Source organism: Oncorhynchus nerka, linkage group LG8 (assembly GCF_034236695.1).
Source record: "Oncorhynchus nerka isolate Pitt River linkage group LG8, Oner_Uvic_2.0, whole genome shotgun sequence".
Taxonomy (NCBI): Eukaryota; Metazoa; Chordata; class Actinopteri; order Salmoniformes; family Salmonidae; genus Oncorhynchus; species Oncorhynchus nerka.
Window position 1 is genome coordinate 41,844,728 of NC_088403.1, and position 16,348 is coordinate 41,861,075.

A 16,348-nucleotide genomic window follows, 5' to 3' on the forward strand; every position below is an offset into this window, starting at 1 on the left:
GTGTTATGTTGCTCCTACAACAAGATCCAGGAAGCAGCCCCTACCTTCTCTCCCCTGCCTCCGATTGGCCCCTCAGGTCCGGGGAACCCTGGTACGCCTGGCTGACCCTGTAGCCCTGGGAAACCCCTCTCGCCCTGTGGAACATAGAACATGAAACATCATGCATAGAACATCGCACGTAGAACATTACACATATAACATCACATGTAGAACATCACACGTAGAACATTACATATACAACATTACACATAGAACATCACACATAGAACACACAGTTCTAACAAACTCTTCTTAACTGCAGATAGCACACAGACAAAAGAGTCATTACAAATCAAACAATGAAATAATGTGTCATGTTATGGTTGTTTTCTACAGTAGGTCATTACTGTAGGTGTGTGTGTGTGTGTGTTTCACACTCACCTTGCCTCCTTTTACTCCGCTGCAGTCACACTTTGATCCCGCTGCACAGCCATGACAGGCCTGTAGGATGGGGAGAGATGAGAGTGGTAAGAGAGAGGTGAGAGAGAGATGAGAGAGGTAAAAGAGAGGTGAGAGAGAGGTGAGAGAGAGAGAGAAAGAGGTGTGAGAGAGAGGTGAGAGAGATGAGAGAGGTGAGATAGAGAGAGAGAGAGAGGTGAAGATGAGAGAGGTGAGAGAGAGAGAGAGAGAGAGAGAGGTGAGAGAGGTGAGAGAGAGAGAGAAAGAGGTGAGAGAGAGGTGAAGATGAGAGAGGTGAGAGAGAGAGGGGTGAGAGAGGTGAGAGAGAGAGAGAAAGAGGTGAGAGAGAGAGGTGAGAGAGATGAGAGAGGTGAGATAGAGAGAGAGAGAGGTGAAGATGAGAGAGTTGAGATAGAGAGAGAGAGAGGTGAGAGAGGTGAGAGAGAGAGAAAGAGGTGAGAGAGAGAGAGAGGTGAGAGAGATGAGAGGTAAGAGAGAGGTGAGAGAGAGATGAGAGAGAGAGAGAGAGAGGTGAGAGAGATGAGAGAGGTGAGAGAGATGAGAGAGGTAAAAGAGAGGTGAGAGAGAGATGAGAGAGAGAGAGAAAGAGGTGAGAGAGAGAGAGTGGTGAGAGAGTTGAGAGAGGTGAGAGAGAGAGAGAGAGAGAGAGAGAGAGAGAGAGAGAGAGAGAGAGAGAGAGAGAGAGAGAGAGAGAGAGAGAAAGAGGTGAGAGAGAGAGAGGTGAGAGAGATGAGAGAGGTGAGAGAGAGAGAGGTGAGAGAGATGAGAGAGGTGAGATAGAGAGAGAGAGAGAGAGGGGTGAGAGGTGAGAGAGATGAGAGAGGTAAAAGAGAGGTGAGAGAGAGATGAGAGAGAGAGAGAGAGAGAGAGAGAGGTGAGAGAGATGAGAGAGGTGAGAGAGATGAGAGAGATGAGAGAGGTAAAAGAGAGGTGCGAAAGATGTGAGAGAGAGAGAGAGAGAGAGAGAGAGAGGTGAGAGAGATGAGAGAGGTGAGATAGAGAGAGAGAGAGAGGGAGAACACACACAACATCGAGCTGCCGAAGTGAGCCCCTGACGTCTACGAGGACCGTGTGCACTCGCTCTCCGTGGCCAACGTGAGTAAGTCATTTAGTTCACAGTTGTCTTAAACACAGTCAGAGATTTCCGTCTGTTTTGAATGCGGCATCTGTCTGGACTAGTACGAACATTACAGAGTAAAACATTTTTTAGGTAAAAAAATCTGAAACCGGAAATGCTCACATAGGACCTACCAACGACGGGTGGATCCACACATGAAACAAAAAGACCTCAAAACGAAATACAAGGAACATTTATTTTAAAATAACAAATATAATGGTAGTTGGAAATGCTGTAGCGTAATGCATTTAAATTAGGACAAAACATATGCTAATATTATGTCAATAAAATATATGAATGGATTGTCACAACCCCAAAATGTCACAAGGCCAGACAGATTGACAACTTCAATCAATCACCTGACCAAACCTACATGTACATAGTACTTCAATCAATCATCTAACCAAACCTACATGTACATATTACTTCAATCAATCACCTGACCAAACCTACATGTACATAGTACTTCAATCAATCACCTGACCAAACCTACATGTACATATTACTTCAATCAATCACCTGACCAAACCTACATGTACATAGTACTTCAATCAATCACCTGACCAAACCTACATGTACATAGTACTTCAATCAATCATCTAACCAAACCTACATGTACATAGTACTTCAATCAATCAATCAATCACCTAACCAAACCTACATGTACATAGTACTTCAATCAATCAATCACCTAACCAAACCTACATGTACATATTACTTCAATCAATCATCTAACCAAACCTACATGTACATATTACTTCAATCAATAAATCACCTAACCAAACTTACATGTACATAGTACTTCAATCAATCAATCACCTAACCAAACCTACATGTACATAGTACTTCAATCAATCAATCACCTAACCAAACCTACATGTACATATTACTTCAATCAATCAATCACCTAACCAAACCTACATGTACATATTACTTCAATCAATCAATCACCTAACCAAACCTACATGTACATAGTACTTCAATCAATCAATCACCTAACCAAACCTACATGTACATATTACTTCAATCAATCAATCACCTAACCAAACCTACATGTACATATTACTTCAATCAATCACCTGACCAAACCTACATGTACATAGTACTTCAATCAATCAATCACCTAACCAAACCTACATGTACATTGTACTTCAATCAATCACCTCACCAAACCTACATGTACATAGTAATTCAATCAATCAATCACCTAACCAAACCTACATGTACATAGTACTTCAATCAATCAATCAATCAATCACCTAACCAAACCTACATTTACATAGTACTTCAATCAATCACCTAAACAAACCTACATGTACATTGTACTTCAATCAATCAATCACCTGACCAAACCTACATGTACATATAATTTCAATCAATCACCTAACCAAACCTACATGTACATAGTACTTCAATCAATCAATCAATCACCTAACCAAACCTACATGTACATAGTACTTCAATCAATCACCTAACCAAACCTACATGTACATAGTACTTCAATCAATCACCTAACCAAACCTACATGTACATAGTACTTCAATCAATCACCTAACCAAACCTACATGTACATAGTACTTCAATCAATCACCTGACCAAACCTACATGTACATAGTACTTCAATCAATCACCTGACCAGACCTACATGTACATAGTACTTCAATCAATCACCTGACCAGACCTACATGTACATAGTACTTCAATCAATCATCTAACCAAACCTACATGTACATAGTACTTCAATCAATCACCTAACCAAACCTACATGTACATAGTACTTCAATCAATCAATCACCTAACCAAACCTACATGTACATATTACTTCAATCAATCATCTAACCAAACCTACATGTACATATTACTTCAATCAATAAATCACCTAACCAAACTTACATGTACATAGTACTTCAATCAATCAATCACCTAACCAAACCTACATGTACATAGTACTTCAATCAATCAATCACCTAACCAAACCTACATGTACATAGTACTTCAATCAATCAATCACCTAACCAAACCTACATGTACATATTACTTCAATCAATCACCTGACCAAACCTACATGTACATAGTACTTCAATCAATCACCTAACCAAACCTACATTTACATAGTACTTCAATCAATCACCTAAACAAACCTACATGTACATAGTACTTCAATCAATCAATCACCTAACCAAACCTACATGTACATATTACTTCAATCAATCACCTGACCAAACCTACATGTACATAGTACTTCAATCAATCACCTGACCAAACCTACATGTACATAGTACTTCAATCAATCACCTAAACAAACCTACATGTACATTGTACTTCAATCAATCAATCACCTGACCAAACCTACATGTACATAGTACTTCAATCAATCACCTGACCAAACCTACATGTACATAGTACTTCAATCAATCACCTGACCAAACCTACATGTACATAGTACTTCAATCAATCAATCACCTAACCAAACCTACATGTACATATTACTTCAATCAATCACCTGACCAAACCTACATGTACATAGTACTTCAATCAATCACCTGACCAAACCTACATGTACATAGTACTTCAATCAATCACCTAAACAAACCTACATGTACATAGTACTTCAATCAATCAATCACCTGACCAAACCTACATGTACATAGTACTTCAATCAATCACCTAAACAAACCTACATGTACATAGTACTTCAATCAATCACCTAAACAAACCTACATGTACATTGTACTTCAATCAATCAATCACCTGACCAAACCTACATGTACATATAATTTCAATCAATCACCTAACCAAACCTACATGTACATAGTACTTCAATCAATCAATCACCTAACCAAACCTACATGTACATAGTACTTCAATCAATCAATCACCTAACCAAACCTACATGTACATAGTACTTCAATCAATCAATCACCTAACCAAACCTACATGTACATATTACTTCAATCAATCAATCACCTAACCAAACCTACATGTACATATTACTTCAGTCAATCACCTAACCAAACCTACATGTACATAGTACTTCAATCAATCACCTAACCAAACCTACATGTACATAGTACTTCAATCAATCAATCACCTAACCAAACCTACATGTACATATTACTTCAGTCAATCACCTAACCAAACCTACATGTACATAGTACTTCAATCAATCACCTAACCAAACCTACATGTACTGTACATATTACTTCAATCAATCACCCCAACTAGCTCGTACCCCAGTACACTGACTCAGTACTGTATATAGCCTCGTTATTGTTATTTTATTGTGTTATTATATTGTATTACTATTACATTTTTTTATCTACTTGGACATTTTCATAACTTTGAACTGTATTGTTGGGAATGTGCTTGTAAGTGAGCATTTCGCGGTAAAAGTCTACAGTTGCTGTATTCGGCGCACGTGACAAATACAATGTCCCTTGTAGAAGCCTGGGCCATTCATCTCTCTCTCTCTGTACACATTCTAAATAAGAGTAGGCCTACATCTCTAGCCTGGGTAGCCAGTGAGCCGCAGACAATAGGGAAAGAGGTCAGTGGTCAGCTCTGTCAGTCTAGATAACTCTTGACATTCCTGCCCTGCGTCCTATTTGTTTAATATCCTGCCTGGCATACATGCAGGGCAGAGCAGTCCAGTACCTGCCTGGCACTGTGTCAACACACATGGAAACACTTAATCAACAGCTAGGATGCCTCTCTCCTCCCTCATTCCCTCTGTATCTATCCGTCTCCCTCCAGCCTCTGTCTGTCAGACCATTCGTCTCCCTCCCTCGGTGTGTGTGTGTGTGTGTGTGTGTGTGTGTGTGTGTGTGTGTGTCGTCACTAGTGCTGGGCGATTAGCGCTTTTTGAGGACAGTTCGGTTCAGTATTAAAAAATAATCGCGGTTTCAATTATTAAATGCCTTATGTGGGTGGAATGAAGTAACAACACAGAATAAAACAAGTCCCATGATGGTAGTAACTACCCATTACTGATTATCACTTATTAACCACAATTTATTCACATTACTTTACTTTAAATAACATATTTTAATTGTTGTGTAAATTAAATAAGGCATACTATTATGACTGAATAGCCAACTATGGTGAATACCAACTATGCTGAATACCAACTATGCTGAATACCAACAATCAAATCCAACTTAGATCATGTATTTTCAGGTAGATACGTCGCCAAGCAACTGCTCTCTATCCCTCTCAATCTCACATTCTCCTGTCTCTTCTCTCCATGTCTGCCCCACACTAACCTAACGTAGCAGGCGGCAAAGAAACACGCAGACCGGACAAGTAACGCAATGGATTATGGTCATTGTAGTTAATTACCATGTCGAATATTGGCCTTTTGGAAACTACAACTCCGTACTACATCGCACAGTTTGAGCTTGATCTGATTTATCTCTAGAGAAACTGTGCCGTGTGTGTGTGTGTGTTACTATCCCCTGAGTGACTGTCATAGAATGTCACTGGTGTAAATGTCAAGTGTATCAGGTTGTCAGAAGGAGAGGGAAAGGAAGAAGTGGATAGGAAGTCACAGAAAGTTCTGAGCCAACAGACTAACTCATAACACCGGGTCTGAGCTGTAAATGCTGTAATGTAGCTACTACATTATACCATCTGGCCTTCTCGACCTCCTCGTGTGTGAGGAGTGATGTTCACGACAATTTCCCTGGCAACATACTTTCACTCTGGGTTCTATAGTAAAACTATGAATCAAGTAACAATAACGTTAAAGTGAAACGCCAAGTTCTATACGGTACGAAAGTGACACTTCCTGGATCCACGTTTTGTAGGACAAGCAAGAACCTCAAATTTCCATCGTCAAAGTCGTGGAAACGCGGTCATATAAAGATGTACAGGTAACTGCCAAAATAAAGGAAACACCAACATTAAGTGTCTTAAAAGGGTGTTATGCCACGAGGAGCCACCGGAACAGCTTCGATGCACCTTGACATAGATTCTACAAGTCTTATCTATGCATAGTCACTTTACCCCTACCTACATGTACCTCAATTACCTCCATTACCTCAACTTACCTGAACCTCTTAACTCGGTGCCGGTACCCTTTGTATATAGCCTCATTATAGTTATTTTGTTGTGTTACTATTTTTCCTTAAGTTTATTTAGCAAATTTGTCTTACTTACTTTTTTAATTTTTATAACTCTGCATCGTTGGTTAAGGGATCTTAAGGAAACATTTCACAGCAAGGTTGTACTCAGTGCATGTGACAAATAACATTTGATGTGTCTGGAATTCGATTGGAGGGATGTTGACACCCTTCTTCCACAATAAATTCCAAAATGGGGTGGTGGAAAATGCTGTCTCAGGCAGCGTGCCAGAATCTCCTTTAAGTGTTCAATTGGGTTGAGATCTGGTGACACACACACGCATGCACGCGCACACACACACACACGCACGCACGCAGGCGCACACACGCACGCACACTTTAAACTCCTTTATGCCCCACCTTTCAAAGTAACTGATATCTCTTCTTTTACCATGGTAACCAAAATAATGGGCAACTGGACATTTTTTTTTACATGACTCTAAGCATGATGGGAGTCTAATTGCCTAATTAAATCAGGAACCACACCTGTGTGGAAGCACCTGCTTTCAATATACTTTGTATCCCTCATTTACTCAAGTTTCCTGTTATATTACAATGTGCCCCTATAGGTGTTTCCGAGTGAATGTACTTTTCAGCATATTTAACGGCCAAGAAGAAGCACAAAGACGAAAAGCTACAACATTTTCATTAGAACTCCTCACATGAACCATAACTCCCTCCAGCTGTATAGGTCTCACTTTCGGCAGCTTGCCGGCCTACAATTATTATTATAATATAGTTTTTTAAATTATGTACCGGCTGGCAATGTTCAGTAAAAAAAACAGCATTATCTCATTTAAAACACATCAATATGTCTGTCACTAACAGGTTCTTACCGTCCTGTGAGTCCTCAACTCGAGCAGACACCCTCAAGCATGCTAACAACAAGGCTGCGGGAGTTGTATTTCAAATGAAACCCCTTCTAACTTTTGTCAGTGTGTCTTACTTCTTGAGCGTCAAATATTTGGCGGGCCTCCTGAGTAGCGCAGCTATCTAATGCACTGCATCGTGGTGCTAGAGGCATCGCTACAGATCCGGGTTCAATCCCGGGCTGTGTCGCAGCCGGCCGCGACCGGGAGAACCATGAGGCGGTGCATAATTGGCCCAGTGTTGTTAGGGGAGGGTTTGGCCAGCCGGGATGTCCTTGTCCCATCTAGCAACTCCTGTGGCGGGCCAGGCGTGTGCACGCTGACACGGTCGCCAGTTGAACGGTGTTTCCTCCAACACATTGGTGCGGCTAGCTTCTGCGTTAAGCGAGCAGTGTGTCAAGAAGCAGTGCGCCTTGGCAGGGTCGTGATCCAGAGGACGCATGGCTCTCGACCTTCGCCTCTCCCGAGTCCGTATGGGAGTTGCAGCGATGAGACAAGACTGTAACTACCAATTGGATATCAGGAAATTGGCATCGGGTACGTGCAAATCAATACACAAATGCAAGTATCATTTTAAATATACAGTGTATCTTAAATGACCTAGTTTTGGTGAATTTGATGATATAATCTTGAAGCCTAGTCAAGATGACCTGGAAGTATGATATAGGAAAATGTCACTTTCATATCATATTCAATTATATTCTGACCTCAGACTTCCTCTATCCCTTTTCTCTCTCACTCTCTTAATCTCGCTCTCTTTGATTCTTTCAGTCTCTCTGTTCCCCCCTGAGCTCTCTCTCTCTGTTCCCCCCTGAGCTCTCTCTCTCTCTGTTCCCCCCTGAGCTCTCTCTCTCTGTTCCCCCCTGAGCTCTCTCTCTCTCTGTTCCCCCCTGCGGCGTTGTCTAATTGGGGTAGTTATAAAGACCCATCGGGGCTTGGCCAGAGCTCAAACACTAACCGACTGTTAAATGGTTTCCCGGTAATGATATAACACATGTCTGTCTGTAAGGGCAATAACAGGGAGGGTGAAATAAGAGAGAAAGAGAACGAGAGAGAGAGGGAGAGAGAGAGAGAGAGAGAGAGAGAGAGAACGAGAGAGAGAACGAGAGAGAGAAAGAGATAGAGAGAGAGAGAGAAAGAGATAGGGAGAGAGAGAGAGAGCGATAGAGAGAGAGAAAGAGATAGGGAGAGAGAGAGAGAGAGAAAGAGATAGGGAGAGAGAACACACACAACATCGTGCTGCTGAAGTGAGCTGCCGACGCGGGCCCCCGACGTCTACGAGGACTGTGTGCTCTCGTTCTCCGTGGCCAACGTGAGTAAGTCATTTAAACGTGTTAACCCCCGCAGGGCTGCCGGCCTAGACGGCATCCCAAGCCATGTCCTCAAAGCATGTGCAGAGCAGCTGGCTGGAGTGTTGACGGACATATTACATTTATCCATATCCCAATCTGTTGTCCCCACTTGCTTCCCCTCCGCCACGCTGAGACCACAGGGAGGAGGTGAGGGCCCTGACGGAGTGGTGCCAGGAGAATAACCTCTCCCTCAACGTCAACAAAACCAAGGAGCTGATAGTGGACTACAGGAGACAGCACAGAGAGAGCACGACCCCTAGCCACATCAATGGGGCTGCCGTGGAGTGGATGGAAAGCTTTAAGTTCCTTGGCGTGCACATCACTGACAACCTGAAATGGGTCCCTTCACACAGACAGCCTCAGGAGGCTGAAGAAATTCAGCTTGGCCCCATTGAGAGCATCCTGTCGGGCTGTATCACCGCCTGGTACAGCAAATTGCACTGTCAGCAACCGCTGGGCTCTCCAGAGGGTGGTGCCGTCAGCCCAACGCATCACCGGGGGCAGACTGCCTGCCCTCCAGGACATCTACAGCACCCGGGGTCACAGGAAGGTCAAGAAGATCTTCGAGTACCTCAGCCACCTTGAGCCACGGCCTGTTTACCCCGCTACCGTCTAGAAGGTGGAGACAGTATACAGCAGGTGAATTAAAGCTGGGACGAGAGACTGAAAAACAGCTTATAGCTCCAGGCCATCAGACTGTTAAACAGTCACCACTAGCCGGCCTCTGCCCAGTACCCTGCCCTGAACTTTAGTCTGTTACTCGCCGGCCTCCGCCCAGTACCCTGCCCTGAACTTTAGTCTGTTACTCGCCGGCCTCCGCCCAGTACCCTGCCCTGAACCTTAGTCTGTTACTCGCCGGCCTCCGCCCAGTACCCTGCCCTGAACCTTAGTCTGTTACTCGCCGGCCTCCACCCAGTACCCTGCCCTGAACTTTAGTCTGTTACTCGCCGGCCTCCGCCCAGTACCCTGCCCTGAACTTTAGTCTGTTACTATCCGGCCTCCACCCAGTACCCTGCCCTGAACTTTAGTCTGTTACTCGCCGGCCTCCACCCAGTACCCTGCTCTGAACTTTAGTCTGTTACTATCCGGCCTCCGCCCAGTACCCTGCCCTGAACTTTAGTCTGTTACTCGCCGGCCTCCGCCCAGTACCCTGCCCTGAACTTTAGTCTGTTACTCGCCGGCCCCCGCCCAGTACCCTGCCCTGAACTTTAGTCTGTTACTAGCCGGCCTCCACCCAGTACCCTGCCCTGAACTTTAGTCTGTTACTCGCCGGCCTCCACCCAGTACCCTGCCCTGAACTTTAGTCTGTTACTCGCCGGCCTCCGCCCAGTACCCTGCCCTGAACTTTAGTCTGTTACTCGCCGGCCTCCACCCAGTACCCTGCCCTGAACTTTAGTCTGTTACTCGCCGGCCTCCACCCAGTACCCTGCCCTGAACTTTAGTCTGTTACTATCCGGCCATCACCCGGTACTCAACCCTATACCTGAGACTGTTGCCCTACATATGTAGTCATTGAACACTGGTCACTTTAATAATGTTTGCATACTGTTTTACCCAGTTTATATGTATATACAGTTCTAGTAATGCCTCATCCTATATAATGTATTATAATTTTAAAAAGTGTATTAAGTGTATATTTTTGTATTTATTGCTAGGTATAGCGGCACTGTTGGAGCTGGAAACACAAGCATTTCGCTGCACCTGCGATAACATCTGCAAATCTGTGTACGTGTCCGATAAACTTTGATTTGATTTGAGAGTGAGAAAGTGTCGGGAGGGGTTGAATGAGGACCAGCATTAACATGAAGAGACACGAGAAGAGGGTCAGGGCAAGGTTGGCCGTGTAGATCACAAATGTTTGTGATTTCAAAAAACAAACTCATAGCTCACCTCAAGGCCTAAAGGTCATTGTCAGGCCTTCTCTGCCCCCCCTACCCTGCCCCTTTGGGGTCGTATCAGGAGACGTGGGGTGTGGGGAGGGGGGGGAGGGGGCGTCAGAGGGCATCTAAGGGCTTGGCAGAACTGGCAGCCACTGCGGGTATGCAAACACACACACCCTCTGCACCTCCCTAGATGAGCGAGTGTGTGCGTAAGCGTCCGTCTGTTATCGGGGGTGTTTTTACAAGCTCTGGATCCCTGATTAGTATCTGGTCTGCTTCAGTTCAATGCTGTCTGTCTCTCCCACGCCCAGCCCTCTAGCCATCACCCCCCCTCACACTGCACCACTGGGGCATGTAATCCAGTCAGGGGGTCAGTGAGCTCTAGCAATGTGTCCCCCTCCCCTTTCTCCCTTTTTAATTCACCTTATTCCCCCCCCCCCCTCCACTACACTCTCATATTCTCTCTTTCTCTCGTCTAGAATGTTCTTAGGCCTGATTAGGAGGGAGCTTCTCGAAAGTTCTTCGGCCTATCAGGACGGAGCTTCAAGAAAGTTCTTCGGCCTATCAGGACGGAGCTTCAAAAAAGTTCTTCGGCCTATCAGGACGGAGCTTCAAGAAAGTTCTTCGGCCTGTCAGGAGGTAATTCTTAGAACGTTAGAACGTTCTTCTCATCAGTTAGAATCTAGATAGAATCCATGCATGTTCCATAAAATAACTTCTCCAAAGGGCTTGGAAACTAAAGGGAAATATTGGCAACACTTTGACATGGAGATGTACAACTATGCACAAACAGAGCGTTCGAGAGGATACTGCCAGGTACATAGAAATGCTCGTTCTATGCATAGAGCTAGCGTAACTTGGCTACATAGACTGAAGTTGGAGCACATTGTAAAGGACAGAGGTGGTGGAGAGGGGTGAGAAGGGGGAGAGGAGCGGAAGGCATGCACAGTGGGAATTAGCGAGACCAGACTGGAATTTCCCCACTCATCAAAGACTGACTGATGATTACACATCTTTACCCAGCCCTGCCCTGATAAACGCACACTCACACACACACACACATACGAAACGCACACACAGACGTACACACACACACACAGTCAGCATGCACTGCACAATGACACCGCTCTTCTACAGAATCGGAGGGATAGTAGCCGCGACTTACCTACCCCACGCGTAAACAGAATTTCACGGTGTGTGTGTGCAAAAGAGAGAGTGCTTGCACATGCGCCAGTGCTTGCCACTACTTGCCAGTGCTTTCCACTACTTGCCAGTGCTTTCCACTACTTGCCAGTGCTTGCCACTACTTGCCAGTGCTTGCCAGTGCTTGTCAGTACTTGCCAGTGCTTGCCACTACTTGCCAGTGCTTGCCAGTGCTTGCCAGTACTTGCCAGTGCTTGCCAGTGCCTGCCAGTACTTGCCAGTGTATAACACGTTTTGTATTTAAACTGAGTTGGCATTTTCCAAACTTTGGAGGATTTCAGTGCTTTCATCACTGCTTGATATTTACTGTTACAAGGTTCTACCAAGACAAGGATGTTCAAACATAATATTTTCCTTGGGAATTCTCTTTGGGCATCCCAAAGGGCACCCTCTATTCCCTACATAGTGCCCTCATTTTGACCAGAGCCCTTCGGACCGTGATCAAAAGTAGTGCACTGTGTAGGGAATAGGGTGCCACTTGGTGTGGTTTGAAGTGAAGTGAACAAAAGACTAGGAGGAAACCCCTGCCACTAAACACACCCACGAACACACACACACGTACGCACGCACACCTCACCACAGTGGCATAATGTATTTTTTTATCTTGCTCCTTTGCACCCCAGTATCTCTACTTCACATTCATCTTCTGTACATCTATCACTCCAGTGTTTAATTGCTATATTGTAATTATTTCGCTGCCTATTTATTGCCCTACCTCCCTCATCTTACCTCATTTACACACACTCTATACAGACATTTTTCCTATTGTGTTATTGACTGTATGTTTGTTTATCCCATTTGTAACTCTGTGTTGTTGTTTGTGTCGCACTGCTTTGCTTTATCTTGGCCAGGTCATAGTTGTAAATGAGAACTTGTTCTCAACTAGTCTACCTGGTTAAATAAAAAAATATTATGATTATTTTTTTAAACCATCCTGGAATCACAATGAAATGTCCAGGAATTCTCTAGATTATTCCGACAACGACCACTGCTCTCAGCCAATGAAAAAATTAAATGAGAGAGAACTGAAAATACGCCAAGAACAGTAGACTGTTACAGGTACTAAATCTCTCCCAGATCATATCCATGGAAGCAGAATGAAGTTGCTGCTAGAATAAAGTTCAGCTACATGCTGATCTAGGATCAGTGTCTTTTTCTTTTTCCGTAATAGTTATGGTTAGGCTTGATGGAGAGTAAGCTGATCCTAGATCTGTGCTTGTGGATATCTCTTAAGAAAACACAAACACTGTACAGCCTCTAAGGCAAACCTCTGTCAAATGTTATTCACAACTAGATGTTTTAAGGATTTAGTCTAGTAATCCGATTGGTCAATCCAGGGTTGGAAATGTACACGTTTAAGTTCTTACACGCACACACGCACGGACACACACACGCTCCTGTGTGAACTGTGTCTTTAGGACAGTTAGTTATACAGTCAGTCATATGACAAAGAGAACACATGGAAAAGCTACTAATGGTAACCATGGTGAAAAACCTGGCTCACGAGAAACCATGAGGGAGACTGGGGTGGGACATGCACGCACCTGCGTGCTCACACACACACACACACATACATACACACACACACACAAAATAGCCCAACAGAACTATGCCAGGTCAAAAGCATTAGTAAGAACCTTGGGGTTCATAAAATAAAATCCCACAACCTGGGTTGCTGGACTACAGCAAAACCTGACTGTAAATCAACCTGAACTTACAACTCTATGTCCGTCCTTTGTCTAGGTTTGCTAAAAAGGGTTGTAAAATTCCACAACTTTCCCCAAATCCCCAGGTTTTCCAGAAATCCCATATGGAAGATTCCCCAGAATCAGGAGGCAAAGGAAGGACATCCGGAAATGCTCCTAAGAGGAAATGTTGCAACCCTATACAACTCAATCTGTATCGGTCCTCTCTGTCTAAACACACACATTTCAGCCTGCACACACTGTCAAACTTAAGACGCGGGTTTGGCTTCTCTGTCCAGCTCTGATATGAAACGCTGTGACCTAGAATGTTAGAATGTTCTACTTTAGAGTGTTGCAGGTGGGTTCTAATCTAAACACACTATGGGGGAGAGGTAAACATGTACTGGTCAATCCTTGTGTGTGTGTGTGTGTGTGTGTGTGTGTGTGTGTGTGTGTGTGTGAGTGTTTATGTGTGTCCCTCTCTATCGGTGGTTTACAGATTAGGAAGACGAGAGACATTTCTCTCAAACAAGAGCATTCCTTTTCCCCTTTCTCAGGGAATAAGGTCAGTGAAATAGAGAATACAGTAATTACTTTGCATTCTCAATATATTTTTTACAGAAGTGTTCTTTAGCCTCAGCTCTCAGACTTCTCTCTATGATTTAACTCATTTACTTTACATCCTTGCCCCCTTTAACCTTTGTTTAACCTCTAATGTTTAACACAGTGAAAAAGTAGCCCATTAGTGTGTGTGTGTGTGTGTGGGCGCAAGTGTGTGTGCGCATGTGTGTGCATGTATGTCCAATGTGTGTGTGTGTGTGTGTATGTCCGTCCAGTGTGTGTGTATGTCTAGCGTGTGTGTGTGTGTGTGTGTGTGCGTGCACGCGTGTTTGTGTGTGTGTGTGTGCGTGCGGTACTGTCTTATGTTAAGTGGGGCCAGATGGTCCTGCTGTTCTGACTCCCTGGGCCCTGAGCATCTGTCCACCTCCTCCAACCTCAGCCAGAGCACACATGTGCAAGCACTCAACACACAAACACACACACACACACACACTGGACATGGCATAATGGTCAGTTGGAGCGGTGGTTGGTTTTGATGACTTGATCTGAAACACTAAAAGGTAAACATTGCCTTACAGAAACAGTGGGTGGTTGTCAGCTCAACAGGGGGAGTTTAGAAATGTGTGTTCTGGAATTCACACAGCTGGAAGTCAACCCTCCAGGCTTACACAAGCATGTTGCAGAATATTATTCTGTGTGCGCGTTCACTTCTGTGGAATATATTTCTGTGAGTTAGAATTCCACAAACCGTTTTGTCAAAGTAAGTTCTAAAAGTTTCCCGAAACCAAAATTCCACTCTGAGAGACTGATAGACAAGTGGGTTTTGAAACATTCTGAGGTAGAATTCCGAGAGCATTTGTAAAGGCGTATTCTAGAATCCTGTCTCAGCCCCACAGCCCATCCCAAAGCAGGTTCCAACATGCCTCCAATCTCTTCTTTTGTAATTCACAGATACAGTATATCACAGCTCGGAACAGAGTGTTGCCGTGTGGGTGAGGGAAAATGAAAAGAGGGTGTAGTCACAGGGATTGGCTGTTGGTTGCCAAGCAGAATCGTAGGCGCGTCCCAAATGGCACCCTATACCATTTATAGTGCACCGCTTTTGACTAGAGCCCTATGGGTAGTGCACTATATAAGGAATAGGGTGGGTGCAATTTGGGATGCAGCCTTAGTATGTGCGCCCTGAGGGAGTTAGCCGAGAGAGAGACAGTTCCGTGGCTTCATCTACTAAATATAACCCTGATAGACAGAGATCAGTTCTGTGGCGTTCTGGGGATATTACTCCATTTGTAATACTCATTAAAGATGAAATACGATGATGCTTTTAGAGAGGTTGTCACAGTTCCGATTAGAAAAATGGAGGGATAACTGGGGGAGGGAGATTCATTCCCGTCGTCTTCATCACCGTCACCATCATCACCACCATCCTCCTCCTCCTCCTCATTTCGAATCTCTGTGTGAAAAACGGGCACTCTAGGAATCTAGATTTAATTTGAAAGAAAAAGATCAACCAAACCAGAAACCACAAGGTCAGCCGTTTGTCTGTTCATTTATGATCATTCATTCGTGATTAGAAATACCGCGCGTCAAGAGGTTTAGACATTCAACCCAAACATACAACTATGAGGTAAAAGAAAAGAAAGTCATCTGTTAACGGCATAAAGCACCAAAATGTTCACAAGTGACATAGAGAAGTTGATATAAGACTGATGCTTTAGCTCAATATTTATCCCCAGACTTTACTCTAGAAACCACAACCATCTGGCAATCTGAGAAGGAATACCTGGCGCTGAATGTAGAGGTAACCCCGCCGAAGATGCCACTTCCACCCCCCCTACTTTTAACCACAGAAATATAATGACTAATGCCATTTCTATGCTTTAATCAAACGATTAACTTTCCACCTTCATTCTAGGCCCTACCTTGTACTCTGAGTAGCCACATTACAAAGACCTGAGATGCCACGGGAGGGCGGTAAAAGAGCAGCACTCCACCCTCTCTCTCTTTTTCTCTCTCTCTCTCTCCCGCTACTCTCTCTCTCTCTCTCTCTCTCTCTATCATTCTCTCTCTCTCTCCCTCTTCTCTCTCTCTCTCCCTCTTCT

General features: G+C 44.1%; 1 protein-coding gene across 1 annotated transcript in view; it reads right to left on the bottom strand.

Annotated features, from left to right (window-relative positions):
- col4a5 (collagen, type IV, alpha 5 (Alport syndrome)) overlaps window positions 1-16,348 on the bottom strand; it is a 98,962-nt gene that overhangs the window by 62,958 nt on the left and 19,656 nt on the right. The window contains exons 2-3 of the mRNA XM_029666359.2: window positions 421-480; window positions 45-134 (exon numbers count right to left, since the gene is read on the bottom strand). Of these exons, the coding sequence (XP_029522219.1) occupies window positions 45-134; window positions 421-480 (150 nt within the window). The remainder of the gene's footprint in view (window positions 1-44; window positions 135-420; window positions 481-16,348) is intronic.